The 21,253-nt window shown below is 40.5% G+C and overlaps 1 protein-coding gene across 1 annotated transcript in view; it reads left to right on the forward strand.

Moving 5' to 3' along the window:
• Nucleotides 1-20,714, forward strand: part of SNCAIP (synuclein, alpha interacting protein) — a 33,994-nt gene extending 13,280 nt beyond the window's left edge. Inside the window, exons 5-8 of the mRNA XM_010282382.1 lie at nt 1,832-2,001; nt 9,089-9,181; nt 12,645-13,707; nt 20,147-20,714. Coding sequence (XP_010280684.1) covers nt 1,832-2,001; nt 9,089-9,181; nt 12,645-13,707; nt 20,147-20,152 — 1,332 coding nt within the window. The 3' untranslated portion in view covers nt 20,153-20,714. The remainder of the gene's footprint in view (nt 1-1,831; nt 2,002-9,088; nt 9,182-12,644; nt 13,708-20,146) is intronic.
• The last annotated feature ends 539 nt before the right edge of the window (nt 20,715-21,253 follow it).

Consider the following 21,253-nt stretch of genomic DNA (forward strand, 5'->3'; position numbering starts at 1 on the left):
TATGAGAGGGACTACTAAACACAGTAGGACTAGGTTCTGTCATGTTCCAAAATCTAAGATTGCTTTCTGCAGGGTTATAACTCTCCTTTCTTCATTTTCTGTACTGGCAAATTAAACCAAATTTGTTGACATGAGATGCAGTGCAAGACGGTTCATAAGTTTCCTTTCTGTATAGATTTAGCAGAGCAGACAGACCACCGTTCTTCTATTCTGTCAGCAGATGTAGAGGTCTCTGTGCCTGCTGTTCTGAGTCAACAAGGCCACTCCAACCCTTGGTGGCTTACCAGATCTGCTTGAATAAGTCAACCAAGAGCTCAGCCACACAATTCCTCTTCTGCACGTGTATGTGTAATGTTAATGATGCTGTAGTGTTTGGCTGCATTATGATTTTGTCCAGAATTTTTTCCAGAGTGCTCTGAGCAATGTGTGTCTGAACATTGGTGAGAACATTTAGGTCCTACTCTAGGCTCTCCAGTAAGGTGAATAGTGCATAACACTGATTATCACAAATCAGAAAGAGCAAAGGTTTGGTCTCAATTCTTGCTTCAGTTACTGGGTGTCTTGACGTCAGCATGACAGAACTTCTTTTGCCCTTACAACAGTCTCGATTCAGGTCCCAGAGGTAATTCAAATGTCATGTTTACAACCTGGACAGTTCTCCAGCAACAAGCTAGGGTTCTCCACTAGTACTGAGGGAAACACAGGGGTCTACATCAGAGTATAAGCCATTAGTTTTCTTAAAGACTAAATGCTGGCACATATTTTAGTATCTCTTGAAAAGAAAATAAGGGGAAACCAAACAAGTGCAAAGCAATGAGACTTCTTTCAGCATTAGGAAAAAAAAAAAAACCAAACCCCCAAAAAACCCAACCAGATTGAAAAAGTCATTGTACAGATTTCTTTCTGCAAAAAGAAATTTGTGCCTGTCTAACCTAAAGGAGTTGTTGGAAAGTATCTGCCATACTTTTCATATCCAAACATCACTTGGCTGTGGAATCAGGACATTGAGACTGCTGCGTTGAGTGTTTTAAACTCAGGGATTCTGCTGTGGTAGGAAATTGAGAGCTAAACCACAAAAGGAGTCAGCAAATGTTGTGGAAAGACATTCCTAAAAAGAGATTTTCAGAGTGTGTTGCAATGCCTTGCAGTGCTGAGGTCCCAAGAACAGCATATAACAGACGCGATACGCCATTACAGCTCATCACCACCCTCTATAAACTGGCTAGCAATGTGTTCACACTGCCCTGGACCCTGATGTTATCTAGCACAGATGTCCTTTGAATTGCACTTGCCTGATTCTTCTTTTCTAGGTCTACCACATGCAAAGTTAGCACAATGTTCAGTAATGCATAGATAGGTGTATCTGAAAAAGTTTATTATTATGGCTCAAGAGAGAATCAATAGGTGCCTAAATGTAAATTCTCTGTTTTCATTTGGTGGTCCCACTCACTGTATGAATGCTACAAGTCATGCTATGCTGTACAAGTCATGCTATGCTGTACAAACGAATGAACAAAAAAACAAATGAACTGAGTAGAACTGCAAGAGAAGAGGAAGTAAGAATATAGCCTTTTTATAGTTCTTCTGAACCACAGCTCACTCTTCTGTGTTATCCTTGCACCTGAAAGATAGATTTTAGTGGTAGGTGTTTCGAGTTCAAGCTGCATATAGACTTGTCAGTGACTGTTTTTTAAAAATTATTGGCTTAGACCAACATTTTCAAGCATTTTATTTGGGAGTGCTTTGCATCCAGCTGTTCTTGTGGTTGACCAAAACTCACAGTAGAGACTTAATGCTTACAGGTATCCATGTTTCCTTTGTGTTTTTACAGACATTAGTTGAATATGGAGCAAATGTCACCATGCAAAACCACGTGGGAGAGAAACCCTCACAAAGTGCTGAGCGACACGGGCACACGATGTGTTCCCGCTACTTAGTAGTTGTGGAGACATGTATGTCATTGGCATCTCAGGTTGTCAAGCTGACCAAGCAGCTGAAGGAGTAAGTGTTTCATTGTTAGCAGAGGGATCATTCTTAAAACAGTACCCTACTTTGTCTTCAATTTCTGAGCAGTGTCTGGTTTTGCACTTCTTATATATGATATTTTCAAGTCATATTTCTACCTTATTTTTCCACCCTTTCCTCCTCTCAAGCATTTGCCCCGACACATTTGGCAGCTCAGTTTTTTAGCTCTTCACTTTGTGGCGTTTGCTGTGAACATAGATGAAGAGAATGGGAGTGGAAAAGGGTATGTGTGTAGCAATCCAGTCCCCTTTCCCTTTGCATACCTTGGAATCACATCATTGCTAATCATAATTTCTGTTCACGTAGCATGCTTTTATATACAGTGAGTGGCTCTTCCCAGTTACAGTGCTGGATGTTGATGTTGGGAGGAATAATGGAAATAGTAGTTGGAAGAGGTTTTTTTGGTCTTGGAAGGTCACAATGACTACTCAGGAAATATCTTATGTTCTGTTTTTTCTTCATAGGAGCTGGTTTTAATATTCTAGTGTGGTCTTTAATAAACGTTCTGTAAAGAGCCTGTTATTTTGAAACATGAATTTATGCCATTGCTTACTGTTATTGTAGATGCAGTTACTGTGATTTACCATGTCTATAGGCTCATAAGATAAGCCTTAGAAACCAGCAGCACTGACCTAACACTGTTCCAACTTAGATACATGATTGACAGCTTGTCAGCTACCGCAGGCCATGAAAGTGGCTTCTGACAATCCCATGTTTAGAGGAGACCGTATCATTTTATGCAAGCAGCATGTGGGTAATTGTACTGGGTATAAATTACAAGACTGTTAGCAGGGGAGCTGCAGGGGTGGCCTCTGTGAGAAGAAATGAGAGGCTGCCCTTTGCTGGACACAACTGGTTCCAGCCAGCTCCGAAACAGACCCACTGCAGGACACAGCAAAGCCCATTGACCCAAGTTGGTGGCACCTCTGTGAAAACATATTTGAGAAAGAGCAGAAAATGCCAGAGGAGAAGGGAACAGAAGAGTGACAGAGGGAACAGCAAGGTCAGAAGAGCAGGAGGTGCACCACGGTGGAGCAGGCACACTCCAAAAGGAACTGTGTCCCATGGAGTACCCATGCTAGAAAGTATGCCCCTTGAAAGGACTGCAGCCCATGGGTAAGCCCACACCAGAGCCAGTGCTTCCCCAAATGGACTGCAGCCTGTAAAAGACCCACACCAGGGCACAGGAAAAAGTGAGAAGGAAGGAGCAGCAGAGAGAAACTGCTACACATGAACCTTGACTTCTGCTGCTCGTTGCCGTACTGAAAAGACTGGGTGTAACCTGCAGCGATGACAAGAGGGGAAGAGACGTGTCTGGAGTGAAGCCTGAGAATGGGGGAGAAGAGGGGTTTGGAGTGCAGATGAACCTGAGACTGAAGTTGATCCTGGAAAAGGGGAGGACAGATGTTTGAAATGTCTGTCCTTCTTTGTTTCCCAATACCTGAATCAGTAATGGAATATTTATGCTGATTAGCAATCAATTAAGTTAAATTCCCCAAGCTGAGTCTCTTTTGCCCATGGCAGTAACCGGTAAGTGTTCCTGCTGTCTTTATCTTGACCAACGAGCTTTTTTGCTTCTGTTTCTCCTATTTTCTGCTCCCATTCCACTGAGGGATGGCAGGAGTGAGAGACTTATTATGTGGGTGCTTGGCTGGGGCCAACCCATTACCATGATACAATTTTTAGTTTCAAACCGTATATCTTGAAAATAAGGGTAAAAATTATCTGTACTGTTAATTCACCCTTTTGGTATGATCAGGTATGTACTTGTACTGTTTTTACAGCAAAAGGAGTGTGTAGTAGTAGTCCTCTCTGTCATTACAGAATACTTTCCTGCATTTGAAGTATGCTTATTTTTACATTTGTACCTCTAAGTTTTATATTATAAAGGCATTTTCTCTTTGTGATATCTTCACTCTTCTTTTGCATTTATATTCTCACAAATATAAACAGTCAACTAAAGATGATTATAATTTTCACAGTTTTCATAATTTTACAGTCTGGCACTGTTCACTGGACATTTCAAAGTACCAGGTATTTTGTAGTTGGTTCATTCGCTGAGAAATACTAAAATACACAAATTGGCTGATATAAAGGAGAAAAATACAACATTGGGTATTTCCTGAGTAGCTTGCATTAGCACCTGGCTCATGTCAATATATCATGATATTTATTTTCCCCATAACTCAAAAGAAAGAAAAAGGATATAGCAGGAAGTCGGAATGGCAACCACAGATTCTCGGTGTTTCAGTTCTCTTCAGTGCTCACGGTACTTGATATAATTGTTACCTCTCATATGGAAAAGAAAGACTTGTTACATTAGTCAGCAGGTTGTTTACCCCCATAGAAATAGTCTAGTTCTGACTTTCCTTTCAAAAGCATTAACACTTTTCCAAGTCTTCCCCCTGTCATCTCAGAGACTGCATGCATAGGAAGTCATTTAAATTATTCTTATCTGGCTTCTGATGGGCTCCTTTGCTTGTCTCAGCTGGAGTTAAATCTGCTTTCCTTCAGCAACCTATTTTTTCAGGCTTCGTATTTAGCTCCAGTAAGTGCAGCAGCAGCCTTTTCTCCCTCTTCTACAAAGACATGTGTCTTGTGCAACCCTGTTGCAGTTTACTGAGGCAGTGAAATACTCTATTTTCTGCTTGAAAGAACAGCTTCCGCATGGTTATTTGGGCTGTAAGCCTCAGGCCGTGAGTGGCTCTGATAGAAGCAATGGACCATGTTAAGAGGTCCATGCTCAGGAGACAGAGGTGATGATGGAAGAAGACTCTTGCCCTGTTTTGCAGCACCATCCCGCATAAAAATCCAACGATGGTACAAAGTAAATGCCTGGGACAGCGTCTCAAGGGACCTTACCTCTAGCATAGCAGGAGAATTCATTGGCTACGGCCCTGCTGAAAATTCTGCAAGCATCAGATGGCAGCAGATGGAAGTCCAGTTTACAGTCCAGGTCACTTCAAACTGCTGTTACAAACTGCAACTCCAACTTGGACAGCTGAGCTAGCTTTCCTGTGTTTTCTCCATCTACTTCTGCTGGTGTTAATGAACATTATTCTAGAGACAGAGGAGTTATGACTGTATCATGATGGAATACTTGAATGGTCAATATCAGCACAGAAAGCTCTTATGTGCCTTGCAGCCTTCCCTCAGCTGCTGTAGACATGAGTTTATAATGTAGTCTTCTTTTATTCTGGATGCCTAATTAGCCAGGGAAAAGAGCTTCTCTCCGATAACACTGTGTGTCCCCAGCCACAGGAAGACTGGAATGGTTGATATTGTGCAAGAAGAACAGCAGCGCAGAAACTGTCTTTGACCGGCACCTAGAAAGACCTATCTTCGAAGTTCCTAAACCAAAAAGGAAGTACTGTCTTTCATTCTTTTTTTATGAACTCTTCCAGACATCAAGGCAACACAGAGCAGTTCTAGAGAAAAGTTATCCCAATCCATCACACTCTCTGGAGCCATTCCTGAAAAAAAAAGGCACAAAACCAGAACAATTAAAATCTTGTTTTGCCAGAGCTTTCACATCTTTTAGCTCTTTCATCCAACGCGGCTCAAATACAGAGGAGTATAGCAAAACCTTTTGAATTGGGTCTAAGTCTCCAGTCAGAGAGAAAAGCCTTTATATTTGAAAGAAGGAAGTAAGTGATAGCTACAAATGTTCCAGCGAATGTTCACAAGAGGATTAACTGAGACTTTTCCCCAAAAGAGGGAAGGAACCAAGCAATTCTTTCTATAGGTAAGAAGGAAAGTGGCCCACAAAAACTGCCATTACTGGCTTCAAAATAAAAGCTTTGATTTGCATCGCTTGTTAGTTATAGAAGTTTGGTCAATCCAGGAGGACTTTCTGAACTAAACAAAATGCTTAGGACAGTCTCAAAAGTTTCTCACAGGGTCTGTACAAATACTGGCTTTCATTTTACTTCCTGAGGTCTTCATAGGTCTTACAATCTTTGTTATTCCCTCACTGATTTCATCTGCCTTAAGAAACCTTGGCCACCAGTGTAGAAAATTCCTACCTGCACAAATACATGGTTTCTAGCACTGATGACATTAGCAGTAATGACTTGTATTGTTTGGGCTTTCCTGGCATGAAGAGACCAAGTCAGAACTAATGACATAAAATTAATGCTTCCCTAGATTTCTTTTACAATGCTGCTTGATGGCGAACTGTTCTACCTGCAGTCCCAAAGGGTTGCACTGTCCTATGTTTATGAACTTGGATGTGCAAAGCAATTAATGAATTAGAAACTTGTTGATATTTTTGATACACTATCAAGCCAAAATCTCTGGCAAAGCAAAGATCAAAGAAAACCGTACGTCAAAAGAGGAAGATGAGAAAGTGGTTTAATATCCTCTGTTGCGACCACTTTTCTGTGTTCTGTAAACAAATACTTTATTTTCTTGAAACCTTATAGGAATAGCTGTAAAAATAGCTGAATAAAAAATTATTGTGGTGGTATGTTCAGGGGTGTTCAAGTTGCTGGTTGGGGTTGTTTTGGGGTTTTTTTTTGTGTTAGTGTTATATAGACATATAGTAAGAAATCCAGTATAAACTTTACAATGTTCGTCTCTTTTTTACTTAGTTAAACTGTTTTATTTTCTGCTTTGTAGAGTGGCTGTTCTTGTTTTATTTGAAACAAAACAGAGAAGTGAGGCAACATACTATGAAAGATATTTCAGTAGAGCCCAGTGCCTCAGCCTGTTCCCTGTTCAGTTACTGAGCTCCCTGATTTCATTAGGAGGTAGCTGGGGTCCACAATTGTCTAAGTAGACACAGAAGGGTCCTTACATATTACTTAACTGGGAACATTGTCTGAGCTAAGACCTTCGGAATTTGGGCATTAAATATCATAAAGTAAGTAGACCCTCTTACCCCTGAAGCTACAGTGATCTTGTCTCCTAAATCAACCTGGTTTAATACTTAGCAATATTGCTATTCCAAGAAGTTGGAATGCCTTGTTTTCAGTGTTACCTTAGATATATATGTGTATATTATATATCTTTAGGGATAGGGCTGGCAAGATGTGTGGGTTTCTGTGAGCTATTTACTAACTAACTAGTTGAACTGTGAAAATAATAGGGGAAACTTTAATTCTTTTAGCACAATAAAATGTTCAACTGGAATGAGAACGTTAACACAGCAGAAGAGGTGTCAGAGATTTCCATTAAAGCTAAAAGCGTAAGAAGCTGTTAGCCTCATTATTTTAGATACTTAGAGATAGAATTTGAAGGAAGCATAAAAGGCAAATAAAACACATAAATTGCATGATAATCTAATCTCAAATGAAAATTTCCCTGGCTCTTAAAAGAGAGTATCTGGGGAGTTGCAATATAAGCCAATGTTGACAGATGGTAGGAGTAATTTTAAAATAGTCTAAGGAAGTGTGTAGGCAAGAGGAAGGAAGACAGAAAATTAAAGGAAGAAAGGATCTATGTAAAGCATTGTTGTATTGTGAAATGTGAAGGCAAGGCAGTATGTCAAGATCCCACCTTTATTTCTGTAGCACTTTTCAGATCCAGTCTGATATGTTAGAAGTAAAATGTTTGTTTTCTGCCAGCCCTGCAAGTACAAACCCTGGTCTAAAAAGTCATCTGGATTCTTTCTGGCTCTGACATTGCCAGTTAATAAAGACTGCATTTGGAACTCAGCTAACTCTTCTACTGATGGCATGCAAGGTAGGAAGGAGTCCAGCTCACTGGTGGAGAACTGTATTAGTTCTGCAGATCCAACAAGAGTAAAAGTACTAAAAACATATTACTTCTACAGCAACAGAAGCAGAGCCTGGGAGAAGCAGATAAAAAGTCAGTTTTAGCATGGCCATTTGATCAGGACCGGGGAATAAAAGCAAATGTACCAATTGTATTCCAGGTGAAAAATAGCATATGTGCAGTAACAAAAAGCTGTAAGTCTCTTGTTTTCTATGTGGCTTCCCAGTAATTCTGTCTGTGCGGTGTTTAGAGGCACTGGTACTTACAGGTCACTAAACAAGTTTGAACGTTATCTGTGGTGGTCAACAAGCTAAGGGGTGTTTTGCTGTTACACTGGAAGGTCTAAATTGGATGTGAGCAGGGACAGGGAGAAGAACTTTTTGTGGCAAATTGATCTATTCCTTCATTTTCATAGAACTACTTGGAGGTTTGCAGGTTATTCACTTGAGTCCTTCCTATGGAAATAAGTATGTGGCAGGTCAACAAAAATTGTGATTACAGTTCTATGGAAAATGGAGTTTCTAGTATGGATGTCACTTTCATATTACCGACTACTTATATCTGCTATTACAGTTTTTTAAACATTGGTCTCTGAAGTTAATTACAAAGCAGTGTAGATCACAACACCAGACTGAAAGGGATAGACTGCAGTAGTTACAGCATTACAGAGTATGAAGTGAGTGCAGAGCACAGGTAGGACCTTTGGTAAGGTTGGGCAGCAAGCAGATGTGGTTTTTCCTACTTCGCTGAATACACAGAGGTCATACTTAGCTCCATCCTGCAGCTGAAGAAATCTGGACCAGCCCTTCCCAGTGGGCAAAGGCTCCTCTCTGAGTTCATTTGCAGATAGAAAAGGAGAGACCAGTTGTCTGAGCTATCGTTTAGTTGAGTAAAAGCCGTCCACCAAACATAAGCAATGACTTCTTAAACTGTCCCTTTCCTCTTCCTCTACACAAAGAAGAAAGAACTAGGTGGCCCTAAGTTTGCTCTGCCATATCTTTGTTTCTGGACTATTATTTTCTGTGAGTCACTCAGTTCCAATAAACTGCTGCTTATGATCCCACGCTTGTTCTTATATGAATCATAATAAATAATCTCTGACAAGTAAGCATCTCTCAGTTGGTCGTGCACAGTGATCACAAAATGTCCACAGGGATTCAGAGACAAGGACAAAATCTCTGTTTATGCTATTATTTATAATTTTGCTTTTTATTTACTATGTAAAATATAGGTGAAGAGGACTTCTTTTTTGAACAAAGTTGAACAGGTAGTATCATTCATCCTGTAGCTTACTAATGCTGACAGTTTTACAATTCAAGGTAAACCGTCTGATATTTTCTTGCAGGCAAACGGTGGAACGTGTGACATTACAGAACCAACTCCAGCAGCTTTTAGAAGCCCAGCGGTCAGAGGGCAGGTCACTGCCCATGTCCCCAAGGTAAGGTGACTGGAATTATGCTGCAGCCTGGATTTGCACAGCTTCATGGTACATCGGTTATCAGGAGCAGCTGTGACCTGTCTAAATAGTAGATGTGTTCTGTAAAGTGGTTTTTTTCTTCATGGGCTTGCAGCTGAGCTTCTAGAATTTGACAGTGTGTAATGTATAAATAACTGGAAATTTTGAGTATGAAATGAGTAGAGCCTGTTTCCCAATGAGGTGAAAATCAGATTTACGGTGGAATAGAATATATTTTGTATTAGATGAATAGCAGAGGATCCTAGAAACCTCTAAGAAAGTTGTAAAGTTTGACCTTGTGGTGGTCCACTGTTCATTACTGCCAGCACTAATCCATAAAGCCAGCTACCAACAAAACCCGCTTTCAGATTAATAAGACTCCTTATGCTCATTAAATCTTTTGCCTGCAGTAGCTTGTATAAAAAGTCAAGACTCCAGAAACTTTATGTGTTGTTTACCTATCCTGTCAGAAGTCCCAGAAATAGACACAAACTGAGTAACATTAAAGAGGAGGAAAATGAAGGCAGAGGACTGGATCTGGAGTCTGCTAACATATCTCTCTGACTTTTGCCATAGAGTTCCAGTGTGATGTATGGAAGTCAAGCAAGCACGTGACTTCTCTCTGATAGCAATCTGAAGATAACTTGGAAAGGAATTAAATAACTCGTATGTAAATAGGACTTGATTTATCATTACCTTAGAATTCAGTTTCCTCTCTGGAAGACATATACAGGGCTTCTCCTTGCTCCAGAGTTGTTAAGGAGCTACATATATGTTAAAGTATACAGCCAGCATGAAAGCTTCTGCAGGCATTGATGGTCAGAGCTTTCGGTCATCAGGTATGACCAGTACGGTTTAATATCTTCATCAATGATATAGACAATGGGATCGAGTGCACCCTCAGCAAGTTTGCAGATGACATGAAACTGAGCGGTGCAGTTGACACACCTGAGGGACAGAATGCCATCCAGAGGGACCTGGACAAGCTCGAGGAATGGGCCCATGTGAACCTCATGAGGTTCAACAAGGCCAAGTGCAGGGTCCTGCACCTGGGTTGGGGCAGCCCCCAGTATCAGAACAGTCTGGGGGCTGAAGGAGTCAAGAGCAGCCCTGCTGAGAAGGACTTGGGGGTACTGGTGGATGAAAAGCTGGACATGAGCAGGCAATGTGCACTCGCAGCCCAGAAGGCCAACCACATCATGGGCTGCATCCAAAGCAGCCTGGCCAGCAGGTCGAGGGAGGTGATTCTGCCCCTCTACTCCACTCTGGTGAGACCCACCTGGAGTATGGCATCCATCTCTGGAGCCCTCAGCACAGGAAAGACATGGACCTGTTGGAGCAGGTCCACAGGAGGGCTACAAAAATGATCCAAGGGATGGAACACCTCTCCTGTGAGGACAGGATGAGACACTTGGGGTTGTTCAGCCTGGAGAAGAGAAGGCTCTGGGGAGACCTTACTGCAGCCTTCCAGTCCTTCAAGAGGGCTTCTAAGAAAGATGAGGACAGACTTTTTAGCAGGGCCTGTAGCAATACGACAAGGGGTAATGGCTTTAAACTAAAAGAGTGAAGATTTAGATTAAATCTAAGAAAGACATTTTTCCCAGTGAGGGTGGTGAAGCACTGGCACAAGTTGTCCAGAGAGGTGGTAGATGCCCCATCCCTGGAAACATCAAGGTCAGTTTGGACGGGGCTCTGAGCAACCTGATCTAGTTGAAGATGCCCCTGCTCATTGCAGGGCATTTGGACGAGATAACCTTTAAAGGTCCCTTCCAAACCGAAGATTCTATGGTTCTGCAATTCTAGGAACTCCTAGGATCACTGACTGCTTTTTTTCCATTATCACAGAATCTCAAGCACTTTTCTGGACAAGTGCTCCATGTCGCTAAATTTCATGCATCAGTGTTTCATACAAGTGCAGATATTTACAGAAGTAGATAACAAGACATTGGGATTGGAGGTGCATTTGTGTAAAGGAACTTCAGCTAGGAAAGGGCTGTAAACTCCAAACTCCCACTTGAAATAGAAAACCACACTGGAAAAAAATTGTTTTGACCTTTTTTTTAGAATCATGGTTTTTGTCTTCCCTGTCTGCCAGCTCAACAGGGACAATGGGACCAAACACTGTCTTCCAGCTCATTTGGTTTCTGTGGTTTGATTCTGACTGGTCTTTCCAAGTGGTCATGCATCTGAGTACTCATGAGCACCAGGACTGTTTTACTTTCAGTATCAGATAAGATCAGGTGAGAGCAGATCTCTCATCATTCATTATTCCTGTAAAAGGGTAGGTTTTAACATCTTCTTAGTTAAGTCAACAAGTGTGAAAATAATACTCTATTATTTAAAATTTTATTTCATGGTTGGCTCCTACTTTTCCTTCCAGCTAGAACTCACTTGTGTATATTTTCATCACTGAAGGAGTCAGTAGCAGATCTAAGAGAACCTATCCTTTTACTAGGAATGCAGGTTGTAGATACATGCATATTCTTTGGTGTCTGTTTCTGTTTGCCAAGGGAGAACAAGTGCAAAATTAATTGAAGATGAGGTGTCTAGTATAGGCATGTGAATTTTATACACTGGGAGAGGTATGGACTCATCAGAGTAGAAGTTTCTTGTGAAAAAAGAAATTAAATGTCTTAATTCACTGCCTCACACTAATGTTAGTTTTGTCACCTTATCCTGGTTTAGAGGAAAAGTGGTTTAAAATCAGAAAGTGGAGTTCTATGAGATCTGGCATATGTCATGGGGACAGAAATGGTCTCTGTAATTTATGTTCTTTGCAAATCAGACTTACTTGGGATTGCTGTTTCCTCGCTATGTAACATTCGGAGTTCTGAATTTATTATTCTAATAGTATTGAAATAAATTCATGTCACCTTTCTCATGCTTTTCCCTATTTCATATCTGAAAAGGCTTTGAGTGCAAATGGCCCTGACTTTTTATGAGGTCTTATACAGCTATTATTAATACCAGATGAAGTTTAGATTTCTGAAATCATTGCTGTGCAGAGAACTGGTACTTTCATGGTATTTAGAATAAGCTACTTTTGTATTATGATGCCACTTGGATAGTAGGCATTTGGCCTTGCAGGGTTTTTTTGCCTTTAAAACACATCAACTCCCACAAATAGGAGACAGTAGTTGCTCTAAAGTTTTCCTCAGAAAGTCATCTTTGGCTTTGAAATAACTATTCTAAGTTTTTATTTTAAGGAGTTGTCTTTGTAAGAGAAAGTGAAGAGACTCGGATTGTAGTTAGGAGTGGAAGCAGGGTTACGTCCTTCTCTCTGTAATCTTTCCTGTGGCATCATAGTAATGAATTCCATGTGAGTAGCAATGAAGAGGATAAGTCACAATAAGCTGAGACAGACACGTACACTGGAAATGGCAGTTTCACATTTTATATGTGCATTAATTTGGCTGTGGTATCTCCTCCTCTTTTTTTCTTTAAGCTCACCATCATCTCCTGCTTCTGGCAAACCCCAGTGGAAACCATCTGAAGCAGATGAATTGTCTCCACCAAAAAGTAAATTGAACACCCAAGATGGGATTCAGATTCTTGGCAGCTTGGGAGCTTCTAGTCGCGCTCGAGCCAAGATAAAAGATGAGGACTCAGATAAAATCTTGCGCCAGTTGTTGGGGAAGGAAATCTCTGAAAATGTCTGTATGCAGGAAAAGCTGACTTTGGAATTTCAGGATGCTCATGCGTCCTCCAAGAACGTGAAGAAGATTTTGCCAGAGAAGAGGGAGCTGAAGTTAGCCAGACTGAGGCAGCTGATGCAGAGGTCGCTCAGCGAGTCTGACACAGACTCAGCTAACTCTGAGGACCACAAGAACACCCTTGTGAAAAGAACTGACAAACCAAGGCCTCAGCCCATAGTGGAGAGTGTTGAGAGCACAGAGAATTTGCACCTGATGATCAAGAAACACGCTTCCGCAGCAGGACGCCGCTTCCCTTTTGGTATCAGGGTCTCTAAGTCTGTGGACGGCCACAGTCCTTCCCCTACTTCAGAGAGCAGCGATCCGGATAATGAAGCCCCGTATCAGTCTGGTACTGTACCTCAGAGCCAGTTCTGTGGAGACAGCTCTCTGTCCGGCACAGACAGTGCCACTGCTCAAAAAGTTGCCACCAGCCCTAAGAGTGCCCTCAAATCTCCATCTTCGAAGCGCAGAACCTCCCAAAATTTGAAACTCCGAGTAACTTTTGAGGAGCCTGTGGTGCAGGTGGAGCTAGCAGAGTCAGAACTAAGTGAGGAAAAGGATAAAGAGCGGAGCAAAGGGCTCCTGCGGGCTCCAGCCGGTGCTGGAGAGCCAGTGGGGGACCAGCTGAAAAGGCCTTTTGGAACCTTTCGGTCCATAATGGAGACGCTGAGTGGCAACCAGAATAACAACAACAACTGTCAAACAGCAAACCTGATCAAAACCTCATCAACGCTGCCTTTTGCCTCATTAGGAAGGAAGACAGCAGACAGCAAGGGAAATCCAGCAGCTCTCACAAAAGGAAGAAACAAGCCAGTGAGTGCACTGAAAAAGAGGAAGGGCCCTTTGTTTTCTCTTGTCTCTTTAAGTAATGAATAAGTTTGACAGCTTCTTTTTCCTGCCTTTCTATAGCAAAAGAATGCACACAAATATGTTACTGTATTTGACCTGAAGAAAGCCCATCCACTGTTTTAATTTTTGAATGCTTTTCCAAGGAGTGGCAGGTATTGCTTGTGTACAAAGTCCATACTCTTAGTGCACGTGGTTCACATGTTCTGTGTTGAAAGCTTTCCACAGAATCATGATTCACCTGGAAATGATGTTTGATGTTGCTCTGACTGACAGGTCATACAATGAGAATGTCACACTTGAACCCACAGGATTTCTGAGGAGTAAATAACTGAAGAACTAGCCCTGTCCTGTCCTATAGCCAAGACTGATGCGCCTAACAGGATAAAAATAAGTGGTAGAATATAAAGAGGAAAAATAGCAGATATGGTCCTTCCTGCTCCAGTGGGAGCTACAGCCATCCCCTAGGCGTTGAAGCCGTCAGTACCCAGCCTTCTTTGCCCACCCTCTCTTCACAGCACAGAATCTTCTCATGGCAGAGCATATGGTTGGTCTGTGGCAAAATTCTGTAGCAAAATGTACTGGATCCAGATCATCCCCTCTCTGTGGTCAATAGAGTGCCCTTTCTGGGATCTCAACACAAAGAGGGGTATCTCCAGTTAGGAGGCTAGCTCTCTTGTTCAAAAGAGAACAAATGTATCTTCTAAGAGAAAGGAAGAGGTATTGAATGAAAGAAACAGATGTAGGAAATACTGTGAGCGCAGTGTTTTTGTGGAGCGGAGCGAAGTGCGAGCGTCTGGAGATACAATAAAGAGTTGAGTGAGCAATTTAATCCTCTGTGAAAGACAGGGTGGGAGGAAAGGGGTGGATGGAAAGACATGAGGCGAAAGAATAATTTCAAGATGAAAAAAAGAACATAAAACAGGCCAAGAGGAGGAGGAATAGTGAATTATATACTGTAAAAAGTATGACAAGGTAATGGGAGAAAAACACAGGAAAATATTAGGCATAGAGAAGGCAAAATAAGTATGGAAAAGAAACAGTGGAAAGAGAGAACTGGGAAACAGTGAGCAGTCCGTATTAGTGGGTACTGCTAAAACAGCAGTGCTATAGCAGAATGTGAAATTAAATGAAAAATCTGAAGGAAACCTAATAGGCTAAATTGAAGTGGGACTGCATATATTAAAGTTTACTCAGAATCACAGTAAGAACTACTGATTTGAGCCTTTAAAGACATGCACCATCTAGTTGTAGAGCTGATTTAACATAGAAGTGTTTTCATGGCAATGAATGGCAATTATTTTCAAAAGCTTTTCAGATTTTATAGTGACCGAGGAAGAGACAGTCTGTTTTCAAAGATGTTCTGATAGATTGCAAGGTCTTGAGCAGTTTTCATAGTTCCCTAAGAAATTTGAAGAGTTGGATGAGGTAATTCTAACAGTATTGACGCTTGCACTGTAAAGCACATGTTGTCTGTGAAAAGGCCGTGTTTACATGTCATTGTTGCCAACATCAAAATTGTGTAAAGAATACCATTTTCATACCAACCCAAAGGACGACAGCACAGCACACATCTGAAAGAGGCAACATATTCAGACTCATTTACTGACTCAGAAAGATATCTGTTAAAATGTTATTGTGGCTATTTGACTGCATGTGTTGATAGACTTCCACGTTATGCATGTGGTAAGCTCAGTGCATGTTTTTAACTGATACGATGTTGTACTTCCTTAGGCTCCTTACTTCAGCTACACCAGTCTTTCCTCTAGCACGTTGAATGAAGAACTTCTGTGTTACTATGCATGGTATGTGCTTATGCATGGTGATGTTAAGCATCTCTGTTTCTTTGTTTTCTTGAACTGCATGTGTTTGCTAACATTATTCATAGCTGAAATACTGGAATTAATTGATGCACAAGAAGGGAAATAGATGAACAGATGAACATCTAAATTCCTAGAAAAACAGAAATTTATGATGGATTTCTGCTGATGTCACCATTGAACTGGCTACAGGATTTCAGTTCCAAGCAAGTATAGAAAGTATTCATACTCGTAAATACACCAGGGAGTATAGCACACTTTGGCTGAGTATTCAGCTTCTGTTGAATGAAAGTCAAGTATCAGATGAGAATGGAAATTAAATTTCCTCTCATGAGGAAAGCAAAAAGACCACAGTTCGTCTCTAGATGGAGAGTAAGGAGAACATGAGGCAGAATGCTATACTTAAATCTAGTGCTCTCCTATTTTCACACATTTTTCGTACCGCCCCTCAGACTTTGAGGTTAAACCTGTTTTTAAAAGTCTGATAACTTTGACTGTGTTCAACTCCTTACTTTAGACATGTTCCATCAGGACTATTCAGGCAGGTAGAGACCAGTCTCTCAAGGTCCATGAAGACACGTTGGAAAAAACGACATTTGACAAAATATGTGTTTATTTTATAAGCAAATTCTTTGTAAAAATTACCTGTCATTTTTATTCAACTCTTAACACTCACAAATTCTTGTGTTGATAATCTTTTTCTGTTAAACTGAGATGTAAATCCCCTTGTCAGGCCTGGAAATGATTGCTATTCACAGCAAAATTACACATTTGAAGATACTTCTCGGAAAATTATAAATTAATTATTCTGCAGTTCAGGATCCTACATTAGTTTCAAGCCACTCTTTTCTAAACGTCTAACAAATTTTTTTTGTTCGCTTGTTTTCTAATGCCAGGACCTTCCCATACTTAAAAACTCAATTTCCGTAGTGGAAATGGGAGCCTTGTTCTGAAGTCATTGGCACAGTATATGTGAAACCAGAAGCAGAACTGTAAGGTTTCCAAGAGGCTTCATTCTCCCCTGAAAATAAAGAGGGAAATTCCAGTGCAGAAAACTGACTGCACAGCAGCAGTGTGAGGGAGCATCCATGGGCAGCCTCCAGTCAAAACACCCAGCTGCCCATCCAGACCGTGGAGTAACACAAAACCATTAATCTCATCCTTATGTTAGAGCCGTCTCCCGGATGTAGCCAGTTACTGTAATTCGGCATTGCCTTGTGTAAGTGCTTTCGTGTCAGGAATTCCTGGCAGCATGGCATTTCCCCAGAAGCAGCGAGAGAGAGACACGGAAGGTCTGGCTGCTGCTGTGGAGCAGCAGGCTGACTCCCGGCTGTCACTCCAGGCACCGTGTCCTGAAGCTGCCCCCGTGGTGGTGGGCACGTGGAAAACCGGAGGGCAGGAAACAAGGAGAAGACCGCGCTAGGGGCACAGCTTGAGGAGGCTGTTGTTGTACCCACAGATGAGGGCAGAAGTGGGCAAATTGCGTGTCGGAGTTTGTGGCATGAGATTTCCAGAAGTCACGTGAAGATGGAAGATGTATTGTGCGTCTCAGAAATCGGAACGCAGACCTGAAGGCTCTCAGAGCTTCTAAGCCGGCCTTCATGGTGCCTTTTAGCATGTGCTGTGATTTTTGAATAGCAAAATGGGTGCCTGTCGCTAGTCCATTGCATGCTGGTCTGTAGCCTGTGAAATTTAAATAAGAGAATAATAGAAGAATAATAAATTAAATAAATTTGTAAGTGCATCACGTGCACTTACAAGCCCCTGGACACTGTTTCAAGTTTTCCCTGGATGGTCTGGGGAGGCTGTGTAATTACCATTTCATAGCTACTTTGAAAAAGAACCTTTCTGGAAAACAGTGCAGTCTTTGGTGTTGTAAATCTTTGTACATTGTTATATTGGGGGGGGTGGGTATATTTCTGGACACCGTCCCAAACCCATTTTAACTCTAGACCCTTATAGAGGAGATTTTATTAGCATCTTCTGAAATCTGAGGTCATTATACAAAATCTGCCTTCAGTCAGATGATGTTCCTGTCCACCAGTTTCCACCTTCCTTTTCTTCAGCTTCTGTTTATTTTGTTCATGGGTTTTTTTCATTCAAAATACTCAGGTACGTCAAGGCTTTGTAGTTTACTTTGTCAGATTGTTCACAGCTTAATAATGGAGGATTGTATTAAATTTTCTAGTGTCCTTTTAAAATTTGATACACCTTATTTTTCTTAAGGCCCTGGAGTAAATTTTGGATGTGCAGGAGGGGTTAGGGTGTTTTTACCCCCTTTTGGAAGGATTGGCTATTTTCTTGTGTATTACAACTCCAAGCAAATGCTTGTAGTTTTTTCTGTCTTACATGTATGCTAATGAACGGTTCTTTCCCAAACTTTAAATCATGTGAGATCTGCAGTACATTAAAGTAAGCACTAACTCACCATATCAGTACAAAACCTTGTATTAGCTGCAGCTGTCAACAGCAAAAATTGCTTCATACGTCAGGAGCAATCAGCAGAATCTGCCATCAGATTTCTGTCAGATAGTAAACTGGGCATGCTTCTAAAATAGTAAGTGGATCTAACCCAACAGATATCCCACCGCCAGACCTAGTGCTGGGTAAATTACAACTTCAAATACATACTCTAGAAAAAGGATGCTTATCTGTATGTCTAATAGTTATGATTCAAACTAGTGCAGTATAAAATCAATATAAAAGTAATTCTGACCTTGTCCCAGACAATTTACAGTTGTGAAGTGTTATATCGTGTGTCAGCACCTGTTGCATGAGGGAATGTTTAGTGTTTCTGTGGTGACACAGGCACCAGAAGATACTAGAAATTTGGTTAGTAATTAGTAATATTGGTAATACGTTTCCTTCAGGTCAGCAGGCACAGTCGTAAAAGGCATGTCTGTTCAGCATTGTCACCTAGAGACATCTGTATTAGCTAAAAATTATCATCTTCAAGGTCACATGCAACTGTAGAGCTGCGAAATGGGGTCTTTGGAGTGCCTAGTGAGCCTCTACAAGGGTGGCTCACCCACAGGGTTTTTCAGCACTGCAAGTCCAAGATAACGCAGTAGTTAGTTGCTTGATGCAAATTATCTTAGCCTTGGAAAGCATCCATTAATAAAGCTCCATGGTTAACGCTAAACATACTGTTGATAACAGCACTGCAAGTTAAGTGCCAAAATGTAGCTACAGCAAAAAGTTCTACCTCCTCAGACTCAGTCCTACAAATTCTACCTCTCCTGGCTCAATTCTATGTCTTTTGCTCTTACTTTGGGTATGTGGCAACAGTATAATTTAGATGAATGAAGGAGATTTTAAAATAAAATGATCCCTCATGCTGTCTTACTAGGACCCACAACTATGGTCCCTAAGGTCAGCTTCTGTTAAATCCTGAAGTAATCACAAGGTTATCTAAGCATCCTAAGTACCCATCTTTTGGGGATATTTGGTTCTTTGTGGTCATTGTAGACTGGAATAAAGCTGTTCTGGTTTACAAAGATCAGGCTCACAAATAAGTGAGTTTAAGGCAAACTTTTTATACACATACTCTTGCCCTTTGCTCTGGGTTTTTAACCTCCCACTAGTATCTGTCCTTTGCAGCAAGAAGCCAGGTAGTCATGATTGTATTGTAGGAGTTTTACTGTTCAGCAGTAATAACTAAAAGTGAGCATTTTAACCTCTTTGAAAGTTGCTGTGGATTGGATGCTTAATCAAAAATCCTTCATCTGAAAGGTTAATTGAAGAGAGGGGGAACATACTGGGGATTCAGAACCAGGACATATGAAAGGAAGTGAAGAAACCGAGTGTTATATTTAGTGTTTAATTTTTTCTATTTCAATTGGCAAGCTATCATTTGAGTCTCATACACAATAGATAGATTTTTAACTTTTTTTTAATTTAAATGTACCTAGTGTAGAAATGAAGACAAACCATAGAGAAATTATCCTTATCTTTGCATCTAATACAATCTTAATGATTCAAATTGAAATTTTACCTAAATTACAATGTGAAAAGAGGTATAGGCTCCATGTCAGAAAGAGAATTACTGCTTGCCATTTTTTCTGTGGCCTTTGCCACCATCTTCTACTTAAGCAGACACATAAAGTAAGTCCAATGAATCACCTTCTGAAAGCATTTATTTCTCTCTGATGATTATTAATGGGGACTAGATGATTCCCTTACAGGTAGAGTCAGAAACAAACTGGGTATGTCTAATGTTTGTTGTAGTGGATCTTGTTATCACTATGGTGCTTTTCCCTAAAGGACAAGGAATTTTTGGACATTCTGCCCATTATTGCCAGAACATTATGACACTGTACTAATTAACTCTGTAACTTAAAATGCTCCTTATAATCCCATTGGTTTCCAGTTTTGGTTTCAGAATAGGAGCTACAAGAAAGTCAGTAAGAATCCACAGTATTAAAAAGTATTTTTTGGAGTACGTGTCTGGAGAAATAAGCCCAGAGAAAAGGATTAATTCAAAGTTCAATACTTGCAAACAGAATAAAACAGGGTAAACAAATACAAGGCAAATCCCTCTATTTTGTTAGTGTTACCATGAGTAATTTTCTTCTTTTTCTCTCCAGGCATGAGGACATCAATAAGAAAAGCCAGAAATATGACAGTCAAAAGAGAACTGAAGAGCCAGAGCTTCAGGAATTCTTCCTCTAAACCACATCTCCTGATGTCTCACTTTGTTTGAAATACCTGAAATATATCCTTTTTAAACACTAATATGAGACATACCCCTCACCAGCAAAACAGCAGCTATTAGGATGCCTTAATTTGTAGCAGTTAGACCATATACAAAACTTTTTTATGATATATGTGTATATGTAACTTGTTTGTAAGCTGTGCTGTGTAAAGGCATGGGTGAGCAAAAGTAACAATTTGAAAATTGTTATGACACAGGCAACCTCCAAAATGTTTGTTGGGCCACAGAACACATTTTGTACTTTGTGTCTTGCATGGATATATTGTCATATATCTTTATTTCCCTTTGTCAATGGCATATACTGTCAAAGTTTCAACCAGGACTCTGCCTGCTCAGCTCCTCAGTGAGACCAAGGCAAAAGCATTGATTTTTTTGAGTATGTTTTGTCAGTTGTTATTTCTATTTTTTGTAAAAAGGAAATAAAGACAGTGTTAATAGGACACACTGTGTGCAGATACTTCTTATGCTTCACTGTTTTGTCTTTTGAGCTTTAAGTGTTTTATTGGTCTTTTTGGTGTTCATTTGATAATGAGGCAATGTCCAGTACCAGGATTTCACTTCAGTCAGTCAGCTGAGTCAAGAATTGCTTTACAGTTTAGTGGTCCCTTTTCAGCTTTAAAATGTGTAGAAATAAAAAGCAAGCATAAATGCAATTTTAAATTACCACTTATTGTTACTTGCCAAACACTGGCAATGTGCTCAGCTCTGTTCAAATTGCTGAGTAATCTGATAAGACCTAGTCCATATTCTCTCAAAGCTGATCCTTTTAGTGAATATTCTTTAAACCTTTCAGAGAAAATGCAATCTCTTACTGAATTCACTTAGTTTCTGGTAAACTATGAGTACATTCCACAAATGTGTCATACAGCACAGCATCCAAAAGCAGACTACTAGGCAATCTTTACTTGACACATTTATTTATAACAAATACGTATGTATATATTTGCTTTATTTTGATGATATTGATCTGCTTGCATTT

This window comes from Phaethon lepturus, unplaced genomic scaffold (assembly GCF_000687285.1).
Source record: "Phaethon lepturus isolate BGI_N335 unplaced genomic scaffold, ASM68728v1 scaffold14992, whole genome shotgun sequence".
In the NCBI taxonomy this organism is placed as follows: Eukaryota; Metazoa; Chordata; class Aves; order Phaethontiformes; family Phaethontidae; genus Phaethon; species Phaethon lepturus.